This window comes from Lethenteron reissneri, chromosome 36 (genome assembly GCF_015708825.2).
Source record: "Lethenteron reissneri isolate LAM-NWPU_2019-01 chromosome 36, ASM1570882v1, whole genome shotgun sequence".
NCBI classification, from domain to species: Eukaryota; Metazoa; Chordata; class Hyperoartia; order Petromyzontiformes; family Petromyzontidae; genus Lethenteron; species Lethenteron reissneri.
This window is the reverse complement of record NC_083814.1, coordinates 8458860-8483680: the sequence shown is the minus strand read 5'-3', so window position 1 is coordinate 8483680 and position 24821 is coordinate 8458860. Positions and strand designations below refer to the sequence as shown.

Here is a 24821-nt window from a genome sequence, read left to right as displayed (position 1 = left end):
TTTTGTTTCTCTTTTGTATTTTCTGCTAACCCAGGTCACTCTTGAAAATTCATTTTATCCTCTGGCCTCTTGAGTTCTCACCTGGTTAAGCATAATAAAATTTAAACTCGAATCTCTCAGTGCTTTGAATCTCATCCTCATCTGCCTGGATTTTTGTATTTTTTTCTCTCTCCATTTGGTCATGTTCACAGCAAGAGCCCTTGTCAAGTATCATGTGCATTGGAGCGTAACACTGTTGAACATTATCAGAAAACATAATACATTGGCCAGCATGAGTGTGCCAATTTCTCTAATCGCTTGAATCTCCATTACCTTTCTTTTGCTGTTGGCAGTAGAAACGGGCAGTCACATGTCTAAATTAACACAAGACGTTACTGGCAAGTGTTGCAAACAATCCTAGTGGCAATCAACTTTTCCTCCCGGTGCGTATAGCACTCGGTATTAAACGAAACATTGAATTGATACCCATCACGCTTTTGTGCACGCGAATTAAATGTAATCGAGCGATTTGAGTGTTACCATCATCCATGTCACTGTTTATCATTCGATCCTTTCATTGTCCTGTTGAAAGGTGTAAGCCTATACGATAACGTTTAGGTCTTGTTTTCAACTAAGAGCAGTGAGAGCTTCACTGGCCTTCGAGTGCTATTATCCAGGAGGGGTCTGACTCATGAGTGTAAATATTTATGGAGTAATGGGACTTGAACCTGAAGCACCTGAGGCTCAGTTGGCAGCTAGGTAGAGGTACTCGGCAGACACGTAATCTCTTTTTTACGCCTGTTCACACAATCTTCCACTGCACACTTGGGCACACGCGCACACACAAAACTAAACATTTTACACGCTGCTTCACAATAAACACACGCACACACACTGGCTGGCTGAAAAACACGTTGCACACCAAACAAACGCACACGTGTACACGCATGCATACATGCATTTTGCAATCGCACTTAACCACGCATGCACACACGTACAAATGAACAAAACAAACCATTTGACACCGCTACTGCACAATAATTTGCACGCACACTCAAAAACACTCCACACGCCGAACAAACGCACACACGCACAACCTCGCATGTCGCAAACACACACACGGCGCACACACGCACAAATTCCACAAACTCTCTCGACCGTCGTAGCTGGTGGTGAAGGCCGGCCTCTTCCACGGCTCGGAGCTGCTGAGTAAGACGGTGACGAGCTCCGAAGTGCCGGCGAGCGCCGACCTCACGTGGAACGAGCGGCTCGAGTTCGACGTGCTGACGGGCGACCTCCCACGCACGGCTCGCCTCTGCCTCGTGCTCTACGCCGAGTTCGAGGGCAAGAGCGGCCGGCGCGGCAAGGCCATCAAACCCGACAAGACGATGGGCAAGAGCAGCGTCGGCAAGCGTGCTCGTCGCTCGGTGAGCGAGGGCGTGGTGGGGGGGGGGGTTCGGAAGGGGGCACGTGCTCACGCGTGCCGCCGTTTGTCCTGAGATAACGGGCAAGCTGCCCGCGACCAGGGAATTTACCCAGTCTTGACCGATCTCTGTTTTTTTAACTGGGTAAGGCCTACTGAGCTACGTAGCTCTTTTTAAGAAGCGACCTGGCTCACAAACGATAGCCCAACAAAGTGGCTTATCACGTGGAAATCGATAGCAGCCAAATACCCTCAGCGCATGTTTCTAAATTTGGAGGGAAAAACCAGAGGACCCAGAGAAAAATCCACCCAACCACGGGAAGAACATGCAAACTTCTAATTTTCAGCAGGCGTCAGCGTCGGATACAAACCCACGACCTCCTGTATACCAGGCGATCAGGGATAACATCTAACCATCGAGGCGCCAGATAACATCTTGGAACCGAAGCAAGGTTGAGCCTCGATCGTGCTTGGATGGGTGACGGCCACAGTATGAGAATAGCTGTCGGCCGCTGGGGGCTATGTTGTGGGCAGAATAGGGAAGGGCTTAATAAAGGTTTCCTTTGGGTTAGTGCGCGTAAGTATACGTAGGTCGTTAAACCCGGCACAGCCAATTAGTAAGGTTTGTCACGTAATCAAAACGTGCCAGTTAGTTACTACTTCAGCACACGGGCTTAATGACAAGTTCATACTTACATGATCTAACCCAAAAAAACCTTTGTTATGGATAATATTGTTCGTGAAGTCCTACGTATTATAGGGTAGTGCAGCAAGATCCGTTATGCTGTACTATGCTCCGACATCTATGCTCTGCACCATCAGCTCACACTGGCCAGTGTGGTGAAGTGATGGCCAATATCCCTTATGACCTCATATGGCATGAGGAGTCCTTCATCCAGAGGTGGATTATACATTATAGTTATTCTTATTAAGAGCCAATTGGTTCCCCAATACGTAGCTGAGCTGCATAACCAGTTAAGCGCCGATTGAGATAAGAAATCTCTTTTGTTTTATGAAGGACACGTCGGATATTTTCTAATGTTCTGTTTGTTGCCCTGCAAATCAACAGCACCGTTGCTGTTGCTTCGCACGGTGCAAGTCAATTTACACTAGACACATCATTGATCTGCAAAAAGCTGTGCACACTGACACCCCGGTGACTCGACTGCTTGACACTTGAACCGAACGTCTGAATTTGTTTTTTTCCACTACAGGACCTTCCCATTGCCTGGGTGAATGCGATGGTATTTGACTACAAAGACCAGCTCAGGGCTGGGGAGGCCGTGCTCCATACATGGTCATCCTTTCCAGGTTGGTGCCAGCAAGTCGGCATCCTTGGCTCGCCGCTAAAGAGCCATTTCCACATCAAATCTGTCTGTCCTCCTGACGACGCTTGTTGTAATAACTCGCGAAACATCGTACTCAGATTGTAAACGTTGTGGATTTGCTCTCTGACACACCGGTGCGCTGTACTGGTAACGAATTGGCATGTTCCGTTTTTCGTGACAAACCACCCAAATAATTGGCTGTGTCGGGTGGTGGCGGGTTTAACGACACATTTATATTTTCGCGATCTAACCCAAAAAACGTGTATTATGCATTTCCACATGTTTAGCAAGCGCAATACTTCGTGCTGTGGGCTTAATGCCAACAAAACCTCGTGACAGTTCAGAATTATCCTCATTGCGCTTGTGAAATGTCTGCCCTGGATTCCCCAGGGTTTGGTGACGCTGAGAGAGGCGCCACAAATCACACCGAGAAATGCCTTTGTTTTGTTCAAACACAGTTGCTGAGCACAGGCCTACGATAAAGGGCACTTTCAAAGTTGTACTGGAAAGCACGTTTTTGAATTTATCAAGGTTATTATAAGAGCTTTTGGGAACGGTGAAGTTGGGAGGGAATTGCTGGGTCCAGCAGTTGTGACCTGCAGTGTGGCAGTTGAACGCATTTTGAAAAAATAAGATTAAACAATGAGTGAAGTTGCCGATACGATACCATCCCGACATACAGAGCGTCAAAATGTGACCGAATTTCAATACGCTGCACACAAACGGTGTGTGTGTATATATATAGTTTGTAGAGGTAGTCCGTTGTAAGCGCTAGAATGGAAAGTCTTGAGGGTGAAATTGAACAAAGGCAGGGAGTCGACAACACTGATCGCTGGGGGAAGGGGGGTTCTTGATGATGGGGTCGACAGAGGAGAATGAGTGAAGGTTCACTGGAGGTTGCAATATGTAACGATTGCTGTGGAGAGCAGACATCGCGTAGATATGTACGTGGACATGTATGTAGGATTTTCCTGATGAACGCTGTCAAGGAAGAGTAAGCACTCGCTTGGCAGGCAGTGGTTTCCACTGGGAGCTATGTAGCCACCGCCGAAGAGGGCATCGGAATATGAGCAGGTGCTGGAACCAGATTTGGATATTTGTGCCATGTGACTCAACTGCTGTCGAGTTACGTGACCATGTCCAGTCTCAGTGCCTCTTAAAAACCAATATATATTTTTAAGCCACATGCCAAAATGTTTCGCAATAAAGGAATATTGGATGTGTTCGAGCGCCAGACTATGTTACAGTTAGTTTATAAGTTTTGTAGTGAGGAATTGTGTAGTTTTGAGAGGGCAGTTTTGTTCACTGCCTTTTTGGAGGCAGTATACAGCTCAGTTTTATTTCCTTTTATTGCTTTGTTTCCTTCCCGTCATGAAATTGTCATCACGATAATCGAGTTAGCTTGTGTAACTGTTTACAGAGTGTCAATTGCCGGCGCTTTATTCCGATTTGTGTTCATGGTGTTGCAAGTCGAAGTGGGATTTTAATTTAAAGCAGCGTTGTTTTTAATTCTGTGCACAGCCTGCTCGCATTAGATCCATATTTGACCTTGAAAACAAATGACCTCGCTAAACAGTGCAGTGGACACAAAAGACGGGGACACTGCCACCTTGTGGAGTGAGAGTTGTGAGCGCAACATGAATGTTGTTGCTCTTTCACATTGTATTTCCTGCACAATCGTATGAAAAATCTAATAGCACGATAATGTTTAGTTTTATGCAGCGTCGTTCATGCAATTTGCATCTAACAATCGCTGAGGAACCACGGACGAGCTGAGCTGAAAGGTAGCCTAGACGGTGATGTCCTCTATATATCAAGATGTTTTTAGGCTATCTGTGAGTGTTTCTACATGCCATTCATTGTTTTCTGTGATTAAGTGGGAGTTATAATATTGAGGCGAGAAAGACATAATTGGATGTACATACATGCCGACACTAGAATTCGTTTTTCTATAAAAAATGTAAAGAAGATCATTGCCGAGTGAATGTACAATTTAGCATAATCATTCACGTGCAATAGGTAAGTGAGTGGTCACTGTTTTAAAACGTGGGAGAAAGCTAAAACTATGGTTATTAATATCAGGTGTATGCTTGAAATGGGAACATTGATTGAGAATTTAGAGATGAGACAGCCTCAGTAACAATGTGTGCTATGAAATTAGATATGCAAGACCTGGATAAAGTTTAGATTTGTTAATCACACAAACAGCTTATTGGGTTCTTCTTATTAAATGGGGAGTTGAGAAGTGGCGCAGTGGTTAGCACACTTCGCTATGAAACCGGTAGTCTTGAGTTAAATTTCCAGCCACGGCTAACAACCGGTGCTACGCAACCTCATTTCACCATCCCTTGCCGACCGGCGCGATGAAAGATGGTCAAAACACACCCATGACAGACACTGCATGGGGAGGGGGGGGCGGTGTGGTCCTTCATGCACTCGTACGATCGACATAGGGCATGGTACATCTTGCGCAGGCCATTTCTAGATTCCTGGTAACAATGAACATCGTCCCTTCTTGGTTCTTTCGGTAAAGTCACGTAGAAGGGAAATAATAAAATAATTAAAATAAAACATAATAAAATAATTCTCACGACGTTTCGGCCACAACGCAAGCAGCCGTCCTCAGGTGAAGAACAGGTCTGAGGACGGCTGCTTGCGTTGTGGCCGAAACGTCGTGAGAATTATTTTATTATGTTTTATTTTTATTACTTTATTATTTCCCTTCTACGTGACTTTACCGAAAGAACCAAGAAGATGAATCCCTGCAGTCACGAAAGCTTTAAATCGAAAAATGAACATTGCCTGCGCGGGTGGCGGGTCTTAACCACGTCCGCCTGCTCATGGTGCAGATGACATGGACGAGGAGATGCTGAATCCCATGGGCACTGTGCACACCAACCCCAACACGGACAGCGCCGCCGCTCTGCACATTGCCTTCTCGGAGTACAGCAAAGGCCCCGTCTACTACCCACCGTTTGAGAAGGTGGCGATGCGTACACGTGTACATTTTAAGAAATTTAATTTGCCCGTCGCTGGTCCGGTCTGTTGTTGACGTTGCTCGCTGACGTATATGGTGCTGTAGAGAAGTCAAGTTGGGGCCCGCTTCTGACTGGAAGGAACCAGAAAGCCATGGTGTTGATGATGAGCTATGTACAACTGACGGCCTTGGACCGAGGTCATCAAAACTGATCAAAGTTTTCACCTTGATAATCTTTGGTTTAGAAATGTCTATATCCTCTGTACAATCGTTGAGTCTTTAGAGCGAGGAGTAGTATTGTAAACAAAAAAATCGAAGAATCATGTAGGTAACGTGTGGGGTAATAATCGAGTCCCTTGGGTGACACTTCAACCACTAATTTTCATAAGATTTGGGCATCACTTTTCTCTTGTAGGCGAGGGATGCGCCGTGATTATGAATTTGTCACCAGCGCGTTTCGCAACCTGGGTTAGCCCGGGTGACAAATGCAATCCATGCCCTGATTTACACGGCCGATTTGGTGCCAGATTACAAGTAAATACACATGCTGGTTATTGTAAAGACATGCGGATACAATTTACGGATGCTTTCCCAGAATAATGATTAACTGGGTAAACGTGCGTATTATTAAAAAAACATCCATTTGCAGGCTTGCGGATACGGTTGTCGTGGATTTTTATGGGTGTGCGACGGTTGTCGATGTCATAGCTAGGCCTTGAACCACGTCGTCACTCACGATGCACGCCCGATCTCGTGGAGATATTGTAAACTAAGCAGGTTTAAGCCTGGACAGTCCTTGGATGGGTAGCCACCATGTGCACTTGGTTTTCAGAGGGCAGTGTGGGCAGTGCTGCTTGGCGGTCAGCAGAGGGCAGTGCAGAAACAAATGATCGTTGATGTGTCAACTTCCCATCGTGAATGTATTGAGTTTGTGTTACTTATTTACCACTTCCAAGGCAGTTTCACATATTCAGAAATTATATTGGTTTAGACGAAGTGATATTCCAACTTCGTGGGAGCATCGTTGATTGGTGTGCGGTTTATCGGAGTTCCCTGGATAGCTTCTACTCAATTAATTGGGCTTTTGCAATGGCAAATGTCCGTAAGGAAATTCCAAAGTATTGCTAATCAAATAATTGTTGTCTTTTCTCACCGTACCACAGATTATTGAGAAGGCCGCTGAAGTGGCCAAGTCAACTGATATGAAGAATGGTGGAAGTGGGGTAAGCATTGTGCATGCACCCTCTGCTAACACAAAGATCCTCCATATAGCCTTAACAGACTGTTGGGGAAAGTGCTGTTGGCGAGCACCTATGAAGGCCAGCATGGTACATTAGGGGGTTAAGTGGCCATTACCGCACCCGGCTGCATTTGTCTCCCCATTCACTAATGTTTATACACCACATCAGGTCGTCATTTAATGCTGAGTCGACTTCGAGGAGGCCCAGGACGATTGAAACATTCGCCACTGTAATTGGTCGTGAGCAGGAATCAAACTCTGGTTGTCGCTTTCGTAGCGCAGCGCACTAACCACTACGATACCGCTCCCCATCGGTTAACACACACACCCGCAATGTGTAGAGTTGAAGGGACGTTAAGCGTATTACGTAACTATTTCTATTTTTATTTTACTGAATATGTTGGCTTCGCTTGGTGTGGTCATGGTGCATGGATGAATGTTTCCCCATAGTTTTAAATTCTTGTGATATTTCAGTAAACATCAAAGGGTTGGAGATATATTCGGGAAGAAGATCGTTTCCTTTGCTCATCGTGAACACAGACCGCCTGTGTCTTACTTAATGTGTGCTGCAACAGTGGAATTTACGCTTTTGTAGAAGCATTGGGGGAAACGGGCACGAAATTAGAAAATTATGCGCCTTCGTAGCAAGCTGCCAAATGTAATTTCCATCACCATTTTTCATGGCTTAATCACGATGTCTTTGACAACAAGTGTCACTTTGTGAGAAGCAGCATTTAGAATGTTTCTTTTGGACCATAGTCACTTGGCTGTGGTGGTACTGTGTCAGTTGCGATGCTTTGAGGGAGAGCTGTGCATTTTTAAAGATGAATTGAAGCAAAGCTGGAAATAATACCACTGATGTCTGCAGCACTACTGATGGCCCTTTGTTTGTAAATAAAGAGCCACAAGCATTATTTTTCATGTTTTAATACTGGGTTTTATACCTTGAAGCCTGGGATGCCTCGTGGCCTTTTACAAATTACCGTTTAGTTTTTTTCTGAAAAACATTTTTCATTTTTGCTGCTTTGGCAGTCGCTGGGCATGCACCGATGATAACATTGATTCGTCAAGTTTAAATTCGGTTATAATGCTCGTGATACGTGCATCGGCTCGTGCGTGTGAAAATTCATAATTTAGGACGTGGTATAAACGTTACCAACCAGCATTGAACAGCGTGTGGGCAAGTGTGATAGAACAACATCCGTGACTGACAAACAGTGTCTGGAGGACATCCTGCAGCAGTGGATTGACAAAGGGCCATATGCATTGTGGCTTGCTCCTACTGGACAGCTGGGACAAAGAGCTTCATGGCTCATCAGATTCCTCCAGGATGAATAAAGATTTTGATTCCTTATTATTATGTTTGGAATTCTGTAAAAAATGATTAGAAAATTATACGGGGGGGAGGGGGGGGTAATTCCATGATTCTAAGACTGTAATGTTGAGCTGTCGCCAGTCTGTTTAGCAGAGCAGAGGCAGACAGCTACCAGGCTCGTGATTCAACACATTTTTTTCACACAAGTGCAGTTTATTCAAATAAAAGTTATTTTTAAGTTTGCGTTTATTTAAGTACGGCAACAAAGTAAATCTGAAATGAGAGCAAAAACTACTGCATTGGAGGAGAAATCGAAAATACGGCGCGAACATGAATCAGCATTGGAGACGATACATATCCCGTGATGTGCGTTGACTCGGACAAATAACTTTTAAACTGCTCATTGTCTAAAAAAGTTGCAGACGTGTCAAACGGATTCAGAGTGAATATTTAAATCTGACGCGTAACGGAAAAAAAATGTTCATATTACTCGATCTGCTCGCATGTATTTTTTTATTCAAATATGCTCGGCTGTTTTCGCCTCCTCAACGGAAAAATCACCGCGTCTCTTGGTGCCCAACTCTCCGACTGACGCCACCCCCCGCTCCCCTCACCCCCTGCCCCCCCTCCCGTCTCGTTCCGTAACAGGGACGGGCTTCCAAGTCGCACATGCAACAGCTACGCGAGATCTCGGAGCGCGAGTCCAACTCGCCGCTCTTTGAGCACGAAAAAGACTTGGTGTGGTTCCTGCGGCTCGACTGCCGCGAAGTGCCGCAGATTCTGCCCAAGCTGCTGCTATCCACCAAGTGGGGCAAACACGAGGACGTGACCCAGGTGCGTGCGTGTGCGTGTGTGTGCATGTCGGGCAGCACGTGAAAGTAAAATCTTGCGAATTCATCGTAGGAATCCACCTGGGTTTTAATGACGTCCGATCTCTTCTCGCCCAGCTAGCTAGCCTTGGTTCTTAAACAGAATATTGTTTTGATACTGGAAGAATCCGAAGAGCTAAATTTTGACTTAAGCTTTCGTGACCGCAGGAATTCATGTTCTTGGGTCTTTCGGTAAAGTCAGGAGACGACCGCTTGCGTTGCGATCGAAACGTCGTAGTTTTTTTGTTATTTTTGATTATTTTCTTTGAACCTATCTACATGACTTTACCGAAAGACCCAAGAATCCGATGAGCTATAAAGCTCTCTTTCACAGATGTCCAGGAGGGGCGGATAAGAATGTTACGACAACAAACAATACAAAAACACGATAGTCATGCAAAGTGTACAGGAAAAGCAAACAAATCACTCAAAAACATACGAATAAAACTAAACCATCCCCATCCTACCAATGCAAAGCCCACCTGAGGTATTAACTCAGGCCTTACCACTGCAGTGTCCCTTAGTTGTCTGCCGATTTTCCACGAAGGATGGATGATGAGTGGGCATGCGGTCCTCCACCCCCTATCCCATAACTTTGTGCAAACGTGCACTGCCGTGTACTCTCTAGAGTTGCTCGCTCAATATCGATTGTGACTCACAGATGGCAGCGAAGGCGACGGCTGATGAGTTGATGGCGATCGCTGTTAAATGTCAGGTTTTGCCAACTAAAAAAAGAACAAGCCTGCTTTTTTGGAAAGTGGATTTTATTTCTCTCCCATATTTTCTCTGAATTGCTCATCCACCTTCTACTGTCTTTGATTCTCGAGTTACAAGAGAACCGGCGACAAAACAAACAACTTTTTCGGTAAATCAATAGAAGCATGATTAGATTCCAGTTACGTTGCGACTGGAGCCTTGTCATGAAACAAAGTAACGTCCTTCAGAAACTCTTTCAGCCCGGTGTTGCACCATGCGGAGGACAACCCCATAGCGTGTTTTTGTCACATCTGCGGTTGGATTTGTTACACAACCCCATGCGCAACGCTCTGCGTGGGTTTTCTACGGCAATTTTTTATTTCCTCCTCGACGTGTGGAGTAATAGTCTAAAAGGAACTGGACAAACAAACAACGTAGGAATTTTGTTCAAAATTATCCTTGATGCAAAGTGAGGCATTTCTGGTATAAAAAAATATATAATGCTTTTGAAGACGCTGAACTCGCAATTTCGAGGTTGTCACTTCGATCTGCCAAGTTAGTTAAACCCACCCATCTCTGTCGACCCAGCAGTATGAATGCGTCGTGCACCCACGGTAAGTCGATCGGCAGGTTGCGTGTGGTGGGTTTAAAGTGTGGGTACTCTCACTGCTTTCAAGATGTCTGGTCATTGTGAAGGAGTCGGCCAGATACGCTCTCTAGTAGAGGGGCCCATTCACCAGCGGTGGCTCAATCTTTACCTTTTACCTCTATTGCGATTGTCATCATCATTGCTGTTATTCAGCCAGAAGGAACACTTCTTTGTCTTGAGCCGATGGGTGGGGAAGCAGTGCTTTATTCCTTTACTCACTGAGCTCACCAGCACGTAGAAGCTCACCAGCACACATTGCAATGTGGGCAAAGGCCCTGGCACATCTGCCAAAGAGTCCATCAATTTGTGTACTGCAGTCTTTGTCTTGGGCAGCTCATTAACGCAGCGCTATGTATGTATGTCGAACTTATTTCGCTCGGTACGTAGCCAACCGCGCTAATCAGAGGTGCTATCATTGTTCCCGTCAGATGCAAGCGCTTCTGCAGATTTGGCCGAAGCTGTTGCCAGTCACTGCACTTGAGCTGCTGGACTCGAACCACGCCGACCGCTACGTACGATCCTTCGCCATCAAGTGCCTGCAACACCTCAGGTACCCCACCACTCACCAACCACCACTCACCCGCCCACCTTACCCACAGTGCTGCAAATAACAGGACAATCATAGCACACATTCACCTTGAAGCCACATGGCGCTCTGCAGTAAGGTTTCCACATGTTAAAAGTTTTTTTTTATATATATATCTCACAGATCTTTTTTCTTACTGCCTTGACCTTTGCAATTCCTTCTTCTTGGTTCTGTAATATAATTTGTTGAGATGCTAAAGGACAGTCGATGGAGTCCGTCAAACAAGAGGCTTCTGTGGTAGACGGCACGACGAGCAGATCTAGCGAGCTGGCGGCATTCGTTTCGCGGCCCTGAGTCTGCCAATATATCTTTGAAAGTCGAAATTGGTCCAAAGTTTTTGTCTGCGTGAACATATGCTGCTGTAAATCATTGGTCCAGAAAGCCCATTTAGGATGGTGGACTAAAATGTTATTACATTCTTTCAGATAAACCCCAACAACAACAGCAGCAGCAGTCGCAGCAGCACCAGCTTACAATGAGTTTTTTCACACATTTATGGTTGGAGATCACGCTCGGTGGCACTGTGGTTCCTTAAAAAAAATTTAAGTTGGACACAGTTTATGAATTGACTGGCGAACACTTACTTCCCCGTTATCCCTTCATGCTTGTGTCGTCATTTGTGATTCGTCGCGCGCCGTTCGATGAACGGAAGGCACTTGGGCCTGGAGTCCAGACGGTGGCAGCAGACGATGCCATAAGCGATGGCTCCGTGGTTTATGTTCACGCTCTCACACAAGCACATTTCTTATCTTACATAGATTTATATAGCGCTCTGGTCCAAGGTGCTTTGGAATAATTATACAATTGCACGAAATATGTTCGTGGTTAAGATAAAGAGCGGGTTTCTTAAAAGTGGTGGCGTGAAGTTATTGTGACACTAAGGAGGACAGATCGGAGTGGTTCAGGAAAGGTTGCGATAGTTGTAGGGGTTAGGGTAGTAATAGGGGTTGGGGTAGTGATAGGGGAAGTGATTGGTGTCGTGATAAGGGTTTGGGGTAGTGATAGGGGTTGGGGTAGAGGTTGGGGTAGGCCTGGTCATAGCTGGGGTACCGGGAATCAGTGAAGGGCAAGGAACCAAAGCGTGACTGGGCGCAGGGCGGAGAAAGCACAGAGAGGGGCAGTAGAGATTGGGAGCGAAGAGGACGAGACATAGCAAGATGAGTGCATCATTTATTGGGCTGTTTAAATCAACGTGGATAATTCAACAGAGGTAACGCGTGCTGATTTGAAGTGCGCTGAAGGGCCCTCTTTCGGGAATTTCACGTGGTAATGCTGGTCTTGACATTGCTACGCCAATGGCCAATCCACTGATCAGTGCTGTGGGATGTTTCAATCATTTGTAGGCGGATGAGGTTTAATATTTAACGGACTCGCAGTCAATCGTTGCGAAAATAGAGAGATCTGGGGAGAACTGGTGCAAACTGGTGAATGGATAAAGACCCTGCCGATTGAACCATTTACACCTGCTGTGCAAATAACCCACACACAATATAACAGTGCCAAGCTATTCCTGACTTTAATACGTTATTTTGTGTACCTGTGAAATACGGTGACGTGAACATCTGAATGATTACATAAATGGTGACTGTTCCTGTATCATCCTCTGCCCACACACCTTCTTCCGTGTCTTTTCCCAGCGATGACGAACTCTCTCAGTACCTACTGCAGCTTGTCCAGGTTCTCAAATACGAGCCGTACCTGGACAGCGACCTGGCTAAATTCCTGCTGGAACGTGCGCTCACAAACAGATGCATCGGACACTTTCTTTTCTGGCATCTTAGGTGAGGATTTATTTTAACTGTGTGTATGATGTATTAAATGTCTTAAATGTCTACGTGTAAACATATATGTTGCCCCTACTTTGCTGGCATTTGAGACACGAGTCAAATTGTCTTCTTGTTCAAATAATAATGCGGCATTTATCTCTGTCGGGAATCCTGAGCCAGTGGTGAACATTCAACATTCACGGCACACATTCAAACAATGTCTTGCACATTATGCAGGCCGCAGCCTGTGCCACGACTGAAAGAACAGGGAGGGGGCGGCGAAGCCATGGGTCGAGAACCACGGATGTGATGGCTACACATGATACACTGTAGAGGCCCGAACGTTTCACCGTAACATAAAATATATTTTGTCGTTTCTTGCGTTGAATCGCGACTTTTATACTCACGACGATACGCTGAAGAATCGGGGATCGGCTCGATTGAAATTTTGCCCCTTCGGCTTGCAAATCGAGCGCTCCGACGTCACGTTCAAGGCTGCCCGCTTCCGCGTTATTTTGCCCGCGTCGTTAAGTTGCTCGTGTTACGTGCTCGCCGCAGGTCAGAGATGCACGTTCCGGCCGTGTCGCTGCAGTTCGGCCTCATGCTGGAAGCATACTGCCGCGGAAGCATCGCACACGTGCGCTCGCTCATGAAGCAGGTGGGGTCGTCCGCACTTCACCTCTCCCGGCCGCTGGCAGCCGCCAGCTCTGCCATGTGTCTTTTAGAGTTGCACTGCGCGCTGTTCAAGTTTATTTTGTTTAATTGTGTGAAAACTCAAGAAAGCAGGATAAAGCCTAATTTGCAAGAGTCAGCACATGAGTCACCAAATTGAATAAAGTAAATTGCATACAAATCAGCACAGGAATAGTAACGACTCTGTCTCACGACAAATTGAAGATATTGCACACGTAATTCCATGGAGCGCAAATCGACTCGGGCAGATTACATTCAGATTGAGTACAGATTGTTGCGTGGCACGATGTCTGATGTTTTCGCTGCACACGCTTGGAGCTTCTTCAGGAGCAGGAACTGAATATTCACAGGAGCTGAATAGGAACCAAACAGTCAGTAGCTAAACGGGAACTGAACATTCACTTCCCCTTAGAATCTCCCAGCACGTGGGGGGGAAAAAAACGTTGGACGTCATGCCGAGCTTTACAGCGCTCCCGTGAAAACCGCAGTAGTTCTGGCAGCTCCTGTCGTGGGGTCAAAGCAGAGATTGCATTGCGGTCACCGCGAACGCTTGCTATTGATTTCCCCACAGGTGTACCCACGTGCGTGCGTGTGTGTGTGCCATCAGTAGCGTTAATGGAGTGATTTATACGACTTCCAAGCAATTCGTATTAGCCCTGCTGGCCTCAATTCACACGTGGGATGGTGAGCAACGCGAGTCGGCGCCCGTGCTCAATTTGCTCGCCAAACCGCCGGCGCGCCCCGAGATGGTTTTCCCGTCGGGAGTTGCTTGCGTGCATTTTATGGCGGCGATTGAATGAGGGGAGGCCACCCGCACTTTTAAGTTTGGCGAGGAGAACGAATCGCGTGAAGTGTTTTGGAGTCCTTTGAAGCATTAATTGTAGCACCAAGTGGTTAGCCCTTGGTAACGCTTTGAATCAAGGATTCAATTGCACTGCAGACAAGGTCTTGGCTGATGTTACTTTCCGTAGGCTTACGTCCATTCCATTCATCTGTACCACGTGGTGCTTTGACTGCAACAAAAAACACTTCTGCATTGCCCTCCCCCATTAGCTGTGAGTAGAAACCTTAGCCTTGTATTTCAGAGGAAAACTTTTTGCAGTATCAGCGTAACATCCTGACGAGAGGCAGTGATTAAATGCGCTTCGTACGAATGAAATTCCTAAACTGTTTTCACAAACGATGGAGTCGTAGAAGCATGAAGTGCCCCGTAACCAGTTTTTAACCTACCAGTCGAAACCAAACCCACCTTGCCATATAGACACCACTCAAGGGGATCATTGAGTTATGAGCTATACCAGCACTTTGCAAGTTTGGGTGGGGGGATTTCGGGATGAGAGGCTATTTATGAAAGTTTTATACAACGACATTTAGATTTATATGGCATGTAAAATGTGACTGGGCTGGAGCGGTGGCACAGCGGTTAGCGCACTTACTGTGCTATAAATCCAATGAGCTTAATTAATTTCACGGCTGCAGCTATAACATCAATGGCGAGTAATGTCTGAATTATTGCTGCGGCACAGTCAAGAATGAAGTATGGTTAAACAATCCCCATCACCAAACCAATCTTATTCGATTCATTCTCAGAGTTGAAATTTTGCCAAAGTAAGTGCGGCACAAAACAGAACGTGATTGTTTTTTTGTGCAGTCATTGGTGACCGGGCGCAGACCTTCAAGATTTTCCCCTTCAGGAACCAGTTTAATCAGAGGTGGTAATATTCGTCTTGACATTGCTGCACGTTGGCCGACTTCCATGAACAGTGCTCTGGGACTTTTCAAACATTCAGGGGTTTAGTTTTTAACTCACGATCTCTCTGATGCCAGTGTGGTGCTTTGACCAAAAACTAAGCTTTTTATTTTACCAGGTAAGGCCCACTGAGCTATATCGCTCTTTTTCAGAAGCGAACTGGCCACAAATAGCCCAACGAAGTGGTTTATTGTGTGGACATTTATAGCAGCCAAATACTCTAAACGCATATTTATCAATGTGGAGGGAAAAACCGGAGGACCCGGAGAAAAATCCATGCGACCACGGGAAGAACTTGCAAATTAAAAATATACAGGCGTCAGGGTCAGGATCGAACTCACGATCTCCTGCATACCAAGCGAGGTAGTTAACATCTCGCCACCACGGCGCCCCACTGAGCCACCCGGCCACCGTGACAAAGTTGCCAGGGTTGATAGCTGGAAACTCAATCTACGCCGTAGGTAAAAAAAACCCTCGGCATAGCTGGGGAGGTGACGGCTGACCAAGGCGTGCTCCCTGGCTCCCCCCCCCCTCCCGCAGTGCGAGGCGCTCACCAAGATGAGGGCCATCAATGACCTGGTGAAGAGCAGTTCCATGAAGTCGAACAACAAAGCGAAGGTGATCGACGCGATGCACGCCTCCCTGCGGCAGACGTCCTACACAGAGGCGCTCACGGGGCTCCAGTCTCCGCTCAAGCCCTGCGTCATTCTCAGCCAGCTCAAGTGAGCATCTCGCATATTGAACCCGTGGTCTTTGTGATACCCGCCGTGTGTGTCGAACTTTTTTTCGCACAGTACATAGCCAAACATTGCCGGTGGTGCACGAGCACAGATAACAAACACTCGACACATTCGTCAATAACACTGTGGCCCTTAAGAGGGGAAAATCTATAATTGGCGACGTTTTGTGTAATGGCTCTTCCCGTTGAAGAGGGCTTTTTAATATAAAGATGGGCCATTGCCTGAAATGTCATGTTTTTCTATTTTTTGGGGATTGCTTTGTTTGGAATACAGTTATGCTATGGCAGACCCATTGGATTTACACAGCCAATCTTATCAGTATAGGACTGGGGCCCATATCTTGAAGAGAGGGTTTTTACCTATCACATCTGGTACTCACCATCAATGGTTTAAGCAAGCCTGACTGCTGCTGCTGAGAACACTGTCAAAACCAATCCAGAGTTTTGTTTTATCGAATCACTGCTGAAATTACATCCTCCAAAAAGGCCGTGCCGTTCACAAGAAGTGTAAAATATTCTCTTTTTTTGCGTGGAGCGGCAGATATTTACGAAGGTAATACATTTCCATGCTTATTTGTTGTATTCGTATGTACAGCCACATAGTGGGGGGAGAGTTATTTTTAAATTATAGCAGTTGCAGGTAATTGTATCGCTTGGATGATGAAGATATCATTTCTGGACAGGTGGTTATTGGTTCTGTAACCTAATTGATGTGTCAAGTCAATTTGGCTCCAAGCTCGTTTGTGTAAATTATTTTACTTTTCCCTGTTGCCAGTCCTGAATCCATAATGGGATTCATATTCATATGGCACGGACCATTACATTCCTACTCTTTGGTTCTTTCGGTAAAGTCACATAGGTGAAAAAAAAGAAAATATAATTTATTTAATTTTCTTTTTCTTCTACATGACGTTACCGAAAGAACCAAAGAGTATTATGGATCCTTGCAGTCACGAAAACTTTAAATCTAGAATGATCATTACATTCCTAGCATACCGATTGAGCCCCACCAGATAGTATTACATTTACCAACCCTGTAGGGAAGGTTGACAAGTTGTTTTGTGCCTACTGCTGCTCTTCTTAATGGTCCTAAAATGTGTAGCCACTCACAAAAATTACCGTGCTGTGAGAGGTCAGACACTCGGTTGGGGCATGCGGGTTCCACGTTGTGTTTCACGACTGTGCGTCAAAACCCGCGGCGAAATTAGCATTTATATTTGCGAGCCTCGCACTGAAAAGACGTGCTGATTTTAAGCGTGCTCCTAGGTAACATTACCGTCCGTACTCACCGTGCACGTGGTGTGTTGCTGCTTGCATGTGTGTGTGTGTGTGCAGTGTGGAGAAGTGCAAGTTCATGAACTCGAAAATGAAACCTCTGTGGATGGTTTACTCGGACGAAGAAGGGCTTGAGCCCACAGGCGCCATCTTCAAAAATGGAGACGGTGAATGCTCGCATTGGCTGCTTTCGCAGTTAAATTCTGTGCCATCATTTTGTACATGTGTAGTGACTCACTCCCAGAGGAGGTTCAGAAGACACCTTTTATTCCTACACATCAGAGAACTACAGACGCCCTACATCCTTACACGCCAGTCACATATCCGCCTCTTGACGGCACTGCCTAGCTAGTACAGTTGACAAGCTGTCTAGCTGGTGGCGTCTTCAGGTGGTCGAGACGGCGGCGACGAAGGTGACGGACAGGGACACGGCGAGGGGGGTCCACTCCCAGCAACAGCCCCGAGCCCCCGTCCCGAGCTTCCTCTTATCTTCCTGGCTTGGCCTCGCCCCGCCCTAGCCACACTTCCCCCCCCGCTCTTCTAGAACCTCCTAGCGGGTTCTCGGCTTCCAGATGGACCCCTGTCCTGGGCTTTGCTTTTTGTCTACTCATGCTGACGTGCTGTCAGTACCCCTTCCCGTCAGCAGCCCTTGTTATTACACTACACATGCACTGCCATTTGTCATCCACTGCTGGGTTAAGGCCTCTCCATACCATGCGGCTTCTGGTTGATGGAGGTTGGGGAGGGGGGAGCATAGATATGGGTGCATAGAAGTAAGTACAGCAATGGATCTTGGTGCTTTAACCTCTGCTGGCCACACTTTTGCTGACCCCTCATGTCGGTATAGTTCTTACCTTGGGTTTACACTCACATCTTTGCTTTTGAATTGAGGCTCATGCAATTCGCTATGTTTGTACCGGTGCATTGATTAATCCAATAATGTTGGTTCTAAATCTCATTCTACATGCGTCGAATCTTGAGCGTTAAAAGATATGTTTTATAACTTGTTATATGTTGCACTTAATTGGTTCACGTGATCCCCTCCAACCACTAGAGGCCGCTATTTTCGCCTCAGCGGAAAAGTGATGCGGTCATCTAAGCTCGCAAAAATCATGGCCGAAGTGAAACTAATATTTAGAGAGAGAAAAAAAAATCACTTGCAAAAATGGAACGGCCACAGAGAAAGTGATAAACACAGAGTAGTAGAAGAGCTCGACATGGACATTTGATTTTTTTCATCTAAGTTCATCATATCGACGTGAAACAACATTTTGGGTTGATGATATTGGTAGATCAGACGCATTTGTGAACCTTCCAAACCAGCTGGGCAGCAAGGTGGCCAGGAGATGACGGTACAGCAAGTAGGTCCGTGATCCTGCCTATGCAGACCGTTGTCATTTCCTCATAGCCATTCATTTTCCCTGGATACTCCCTTTCCTCCCGCATGCAATGCACTCGGTGGAATGGATTATTGCTGAACGTCACGACGCAGTCTTGAGGCTCGTCGATGCATTCCTGGAAAAATTGAACAGCACTAACGTACGCGCTCATTGACGTTGTAAAAGACTTCTGTGAGAATTATATTATTATTACATCACGGTACATTACAAAGTCATAATAAACTTTGTAACTTACCGTGATGCTGCTGAGGATGAGTGGAGGGCAAGGGTGAGGAGGTTTAATTAAAAAATAAAGTGCCAAATTATGCATGACCGTTGTTTGCCCCCCCCCCCCCCCCCTCACTGATAACAACCAACGTTCACTGTGACACGCAGACCTACGGCAGGACATGCTGACTCTGCAGATGCTGAAGCTGATGGACAACATGTGGAAACAGCAGGGCCTTGACCTCAGGTGAGAAAACACGAGCAGTGTTCAGATTTCCGCAGCTCTCCTGTGACTGGCCCCCACTGTGCCATCGCCACCGTCTGGAATGTCACTGGGAGCTTGAGCCAGCACCGATTGGCAATGCCCTAAACTAATGTGGACCCCTGCCCCCCCGAAGTAATAATTTAGCTTAAAAGGCCGCGCTAAAAGTTGTTCGTACCAAAAGTTGTTCGTAACAAGATGATAACTATACATCATGAAGCAACACAAAATCAACAAGGGAAGTTTTTTTTTTATCAGCAGTGATGCGAAGCCAAGGTTTCAATGATTTTCCACATGGACTTTCATACAAGCTCCTCTCTCTCCAGCTTGATTATAATGTTCATGCGGTTAAGCATCGGCAGTGAGAATTTTAATGAGAGTTTTATGCCATCACATTCACTTTCTCTTTGGTTTTAAAATCTAAATTTTCTCTCCCAGTAGTGAGGCCCTAAAATTACACTTTTGCATTTGGAGCATACTTTCCCGTGTTGTTTGTTTTCCATTTGCAATAAAAAGCACAGTGAAGTGCAAATGTTGTGGAATGCGCTCATGAAATTTGGATTCTCATAGAAATTATTGAATACATTTTGGCTGTTATATTTAATTTAATTTTCCATATTCAACAGTGTTCCTGTATAAATGCACGAGTGAACGATCGGTTTCCTGACTCCCCTAGTGCACTCCCACTGCCCGCGCCCCCCCCCCTGCCCCTTCCCCCCACTTCCTCGCCCCCTCCCCCCTCAGCCCCCACCCTTGCTCCAACCTCCCACACTCCCGCTCTCCCACGGGCAGCCTCCAGCCAATCGGAATATGGGAAATGATAGACAAAGCGGTTATTTTTTTGTATTCAACACATTGGGGAATGTGTTTATCGGGACCTCCGTCTTAATTGCATGGACGGAATGTACATTCCTTTTTGTGGACGATGAAGTGTAATTAAAATTCCATCTCCGCAAGCCAGTTTGGCTAATATGGAATTCTTGCCAAATATCCTTCAGAAGCTTGTCTGTCTGCTTACATTGGCATGAGCACTGCACATACATGCATGCATTCATCATCATCAGCAGTCATCTATCCAATGATGGAATAATGCCTCGCCCATGTCATCACTATCGTTCACGGTGCTGCTGATCTTATTGCTCCGTCTCCGCGGTGGACTTTCTGTCACCAGTCTCGTGCCTCGTCCATGATCCCTTCAAACAAAGTCCTGCCCCAAACCCACTTGTCCACAATTGAAAAAAACGTCGCAAATTGGCGTTGTTAGTGTTCCGATTACGAGCAGCCAAATACTCTAAAACGCATGTTAACTTTTCGATTTAAAGCTTTCGTGACTGCAGGGATTCATCTTCTTGGTTCTTTCGGTAAAGTCACGTAGAAGGGAAATAATAACAGATCTATTCTTCACCTGAGGACGGCTGCTTGCGTTGTGGCCGAAACGTCATGAGAATGATTTTATTACGTTTTATTTTTATTATTTTATTATTTCCCTTCTACGTGACTTTACCAAAAGAACCAAGAAGACGCATGTTAACTCTTCAGCTCATCATTGGTACCTCATTTGCCAGTAAAAAATATGATAATTGTTTTTTTACCCTTTTATCTGGCAACAAAACTGACACCTTTTTTACAAGGAGTCATGTTTGCATAGACCACAATACCTGCAGTCATAATGCAAACAAAAAACATAACTCTGATAATGTATGCACTGTCCTTGAAGTTGATTGGTCCACACCCGAGACAGCTTTCCTTAGAGCCTAGCACCATCAGAGTATGAGAGCTCGGGGTAAGCATTTACACCATTGGTACCTCATTTGCCAGTAAAAAATATAAGTTGTACGCCTTTTGGCGTCATCTAGTCCAACTCATGTGAGACTAGGCTCTAAGGAAAGCTGTCTCGGGTGTGGACCAATCAACTTCAAGGACAGTGCATACATTATCAGAGTTATGTTTTTTGTTTGCATTATGACTGCAGGTATTGTGGTCTATGCAAACATGACTCCTTGTAAAAAAGGTGTCAGTTTTGTTGCCAGATAAAAGGGTAAAAAACCAATTATCTTCAGCTCATGTTCCATGTTCTCTGTCAAACTCCATATTTCCTATGCATTTGTCATCGCTGGTAATGCGCACTGATTGAAGAAAAAAAAACGTGTCTGTTGCTTTTCATTATCGAATTAAAATTTACAAAGAGCACTCCAACTTGCTCTCGCTCACCTCTTCAAACCAAGTCTTCGTTCCCGCTCCGCCTTCACGAGTTGCCGTAGATATGCACACTCCGTTGTGTTCTCCAGTTGTGTCCCTCCAACAATGGTTTCCTCTTGTTGGGCAAATCTGTTGTGTACGACATTTATTTTTGGTCGTGATTATTTCTTTAACCAACTTTGCAGCCTTTTTGATTAAGTTCTTTAATCGCTTGCTAAACCTTCTTTTTCCATTAATGGTGGGAATTGTTATAGTTGCTACATTGTCGGTTAATTCTTTCACCACTTATGTGTATGCCTTTTATTTGTCAAAATCCAGCATTTTCTAGTGCGTTGCTGACCTTCAAATACGGGCTATACGTGCACACGTCACCGCGCACAATAACTTTAACCATCCATCTCGAAGGAAAGTCACATTCAGGCAGGTGAACAGTGAAGCAGGGCTAATACTGATCGTCAGTCACACCACGTGACATTGTAGAAGACAAAAGCTTGCATTGTCTACCAAATGATCCACCTTTATCCATTTTAATTATTCCGGCAATTGTCCTTGCACTACGTTACCATTATATCCCTATCATAGGGTGTGCTGCCGCGGTGAAAGCCTCGTAATTTGCTCTGCCGTTAATTACAACTTTTGTCCTCTCAAACACTTGTCCCCCCACGGCAGGATTGTCCCTTACGGGTGCCTGTCAACGGGCGACAAGACGGGCCTCATTGAGATGGTGCGACGCGCCGAAACCATCGCCAACATCCAGCTGGACAAGAGCAACATCGCGGCCACCGCCGCCTTCAACAAGGACGCACTGCTCAATTGGCTCAAAGCCAAGAACCCCGGGTGTGTGCGATGTGTATGGTGTGTGCGGTGTGTGCGATGTGTACGGTGTGTGCGGTGTGTGCGTGCACACAGCGGTTAACACGCTGCTCTACGAACCCGGCAGGCCCGAATTCGATTCCTGCTGACGGCCAACACCAGTGACGATTATCTGAACCAGTCATAGCTCGGCCCAGCCTCAAAATGAGTACCTGGTGCGGTATGTCAACATTGTTTACTTGGGGAAACAAAGGTCATAGTGCTGGCCACCCACCTCTTTACGTGCTGTTGCAGCCTTCATAGGTGCTTTTGCCCCAACAGTCTGTGAAAGGCTTTCAGGGGATCTTTGACAGTACACGAATGTGTGAAAAGCACTCATACTCTGCACTTGTGCATAAACCATCAGCGCTTCCTGAAGAAGTGCATTGTGGTCCCCTTGTCCTTGCAATTCTTGAGGGAAATGCGTGCACAGACAGCCTTTGCTGTGTGCTTTTTACACATTTTTGTGTTTTTGGAAGTTTTTTTTTTCTGGCCAGCAATTTTATTTTGTTGCGATGAGTTTCTCACAACAATTGGTTTATGAGTTTTGTATTGTGTATCATTATTTGATTTACCTTAAATGTACAGCTTTATTTTCCCCCTTTATCATAAAGGTACTAGCATATAATTTTCATATAATTGGTTTACATCGTAACAAAACAAAAAAAATCACTCTTAAAATTCGGTGCATGCATTGTGAGAGAGCACACGAGGACATGTTAATCAATGCATCGGTGGTGGCTCGCTCTTCACATGCCTACTTTTTAGTCTGCTGGCGCTGTTGAGGAAACCGCTGTCAATGATCACTCATTGACCCGATAACCAAGGACGTCACAACGCACATCGACGTTGACGACCACCTCCACCGCTGGTGCAGAGAAACGATTGTCTGACCTACACGGCCTTGAATCTCGTTCGATCCGGAGCAGACAGTTAGAGAGTCCACGTGCGAAAGTGGGGCCACTAAGCGACACTATGTATGTATGTATGTTGAACTTTTTTCGCACCGTACGTAGCCAACCGTGTTAATCGGAGGTGCGGGGGAAGGACAACAAACTAAACACAAAAAAGCAGTTATAAAGAAATGAGTTTGCAATCTAGATTTTAAAGTACATCGCTCCAGTGGCTTTCTGACATTGAAAGGAAGAGCATTCCAGACGGCCCCAAAAGCGCATGTGAAAGCGCGCAATGATTATGGAAGAGCCGTGCGCTATGAAGTACCTCGTCAGCATTACAGACCAGGCCATGTCATCGTCATCATCATGAGTGTGACATTGGATAATTACATGACTTTTGTGGCAGCACACAAGAAAAAGTAGATTTATAACCAACACACTACTCACGTAGGCATACAAACAAAAGTCGCCCTCTATGCCTGTTGTGAGAATAGAATTAAATGATACGTGTGTGTGTGTTGGCTGGGCTCATCATTGCCCTGTCCTGAGTAATCAGGCACCACCGCTGAGATCCTGGTTTCACAGCTGGATATCTGCCCACAGACCAATTACTCAAACGTAGAGAGTTGATGGATTTTTGTCCAGTTATTGATGATTGCACATGGAAAGCATCATATCGATTTTGTAATTTGGCCTTGTCTAGCAGTGAGGATTAAAATCTATACGTATAAATTATGATGGACAATGAGGAAAACAGTTTACAGGAGAGATAGTGAATCTTGTCCTCACCGAGAGACGAATATGGCTTTCAAATATATTTTGCGGGCAACGACGTATTCACACACACACTCACAGCTCGTTCCCTTGTCCTTGCTGAAAACTAAGCGAGTGAGCATGCTAAAATTATGAAACGGAGTTATTACCAGGTCTAAAACATTGCCCTCTATCTTCTTGGTTCTTTCGGTAAAGTCACGTAAAAGGGAAATAATAAAATAATTAAACATAATAAAATAATTCTCACGACGTTTCGGCCACAACGCAAGCAGCCGTCTGAATGAAGTTCATTCATGAAGTTCATTCAGACACTGTCTTTCCGACAGACCTGTTCTTCACTTGAGGACGGCTGCTTGCGTTGTGGCCGAAACGTCGTGAGAATTGTATTTGATTATGTTTTATTATTTTATTATTTCCCTTCTACGTGACTTTACCGAAAGAACCAAGAAGATGAATCTCTGCAGTCACGAAAGCTTTAAATCGAAATTTACATGTCCCTCTACTACCCAATTATTGCAACTAAGATGCTTCCAGTGACGGTCGCATTTGGTTTGAGGGCCGTTTTATAAGTGGTGAGCCTCATGTGTCCACAGGACCTATGAGATAAAGTTGCAGGCCATAGGTACCCCCACCCCTGGTCTAGAGTAAGAGAGTTAAGTCGAATGAAATTGAGAAGTAGCCCTGTGATGTAATTAACCAGTGGTACTCACTGATGTGACATGACGGTCTTCTGACTGCAGGAATTCAGCGAGGAGGTTTCCTTGCCTTGTGACGTATAAATGTAATCTCACCTTAGTAGATTTCGATTTAAAGCTTTCGTGACTGCAGGGATTCATCTTCTTGGTTCTTTCGGTAAAGTCACGTAGAAGGGAAGTAATAAAATAATAAAAATGAAGCATAATAAAATGATTCTCACGACGTTTAGTTTATATATACGCTCCAAGCT

The 24821-nt window shown here is 45.5% G+C and overlaps 1 protein-coding gene across 3 annotated transcripts in view; it reads left to right on the top strand.

The window, feature by feature from the left end:
* The window catches only part of PIK3CD (phosphatidylinositol-4,5-bisphosphate 3-kinase catalytic subunit delta), a 78290-nt gene that overhangs the window by 42242 nt on the left and 11227 nt on the right, over positions 1 to 24821 (top strand). For all 3 annotated transcript variants that reach the window (XM_061566014.1, XM_061566013.1, XM_061566015.1), the window contains 12 exons: positions 1146 to 1406; positions 2617 to 2713; positions 5580 to 5713; positions 6871 to 6930; positions 8911 to 9096; positions 10905 to 11026; positions 12700 to 12843; positions 13387 to 13486; positions 15812 to 15993; positions 17346 to 17452; positions 19061 to 19139; positions 22023 to 22190. In XM_061566014.1, coding sequence (XP_061421998.1) covers positions 1146 to 1406; positions 2617 to 2713; positions 5580 to 5713; positions 6871 to 6930; positions 8911 to 9096; positions 10905 to 11026; positions 12700 to 12843; positions 13387 to 13486; positions 15812 to 15993; positions 17346 to 17452; positions 19061 to 19139; positions 22023 to 22190 — 1640 coding nt within the window. The remainder of the gene's footprint in view (positions 1 to 1145; positions 1407 to 2616; positions 2714 to 5579; positions 5714 to 6870; positions 6931 to 8910; positions 9097 to 10904; positions 11027 to 12699; positions 12844 to 13386; positions 13487 to 15811; positions 15994 to 17345; positions 17453 to 19060; positions 19140 to 22022; positions 22191 to 24821) is intronic.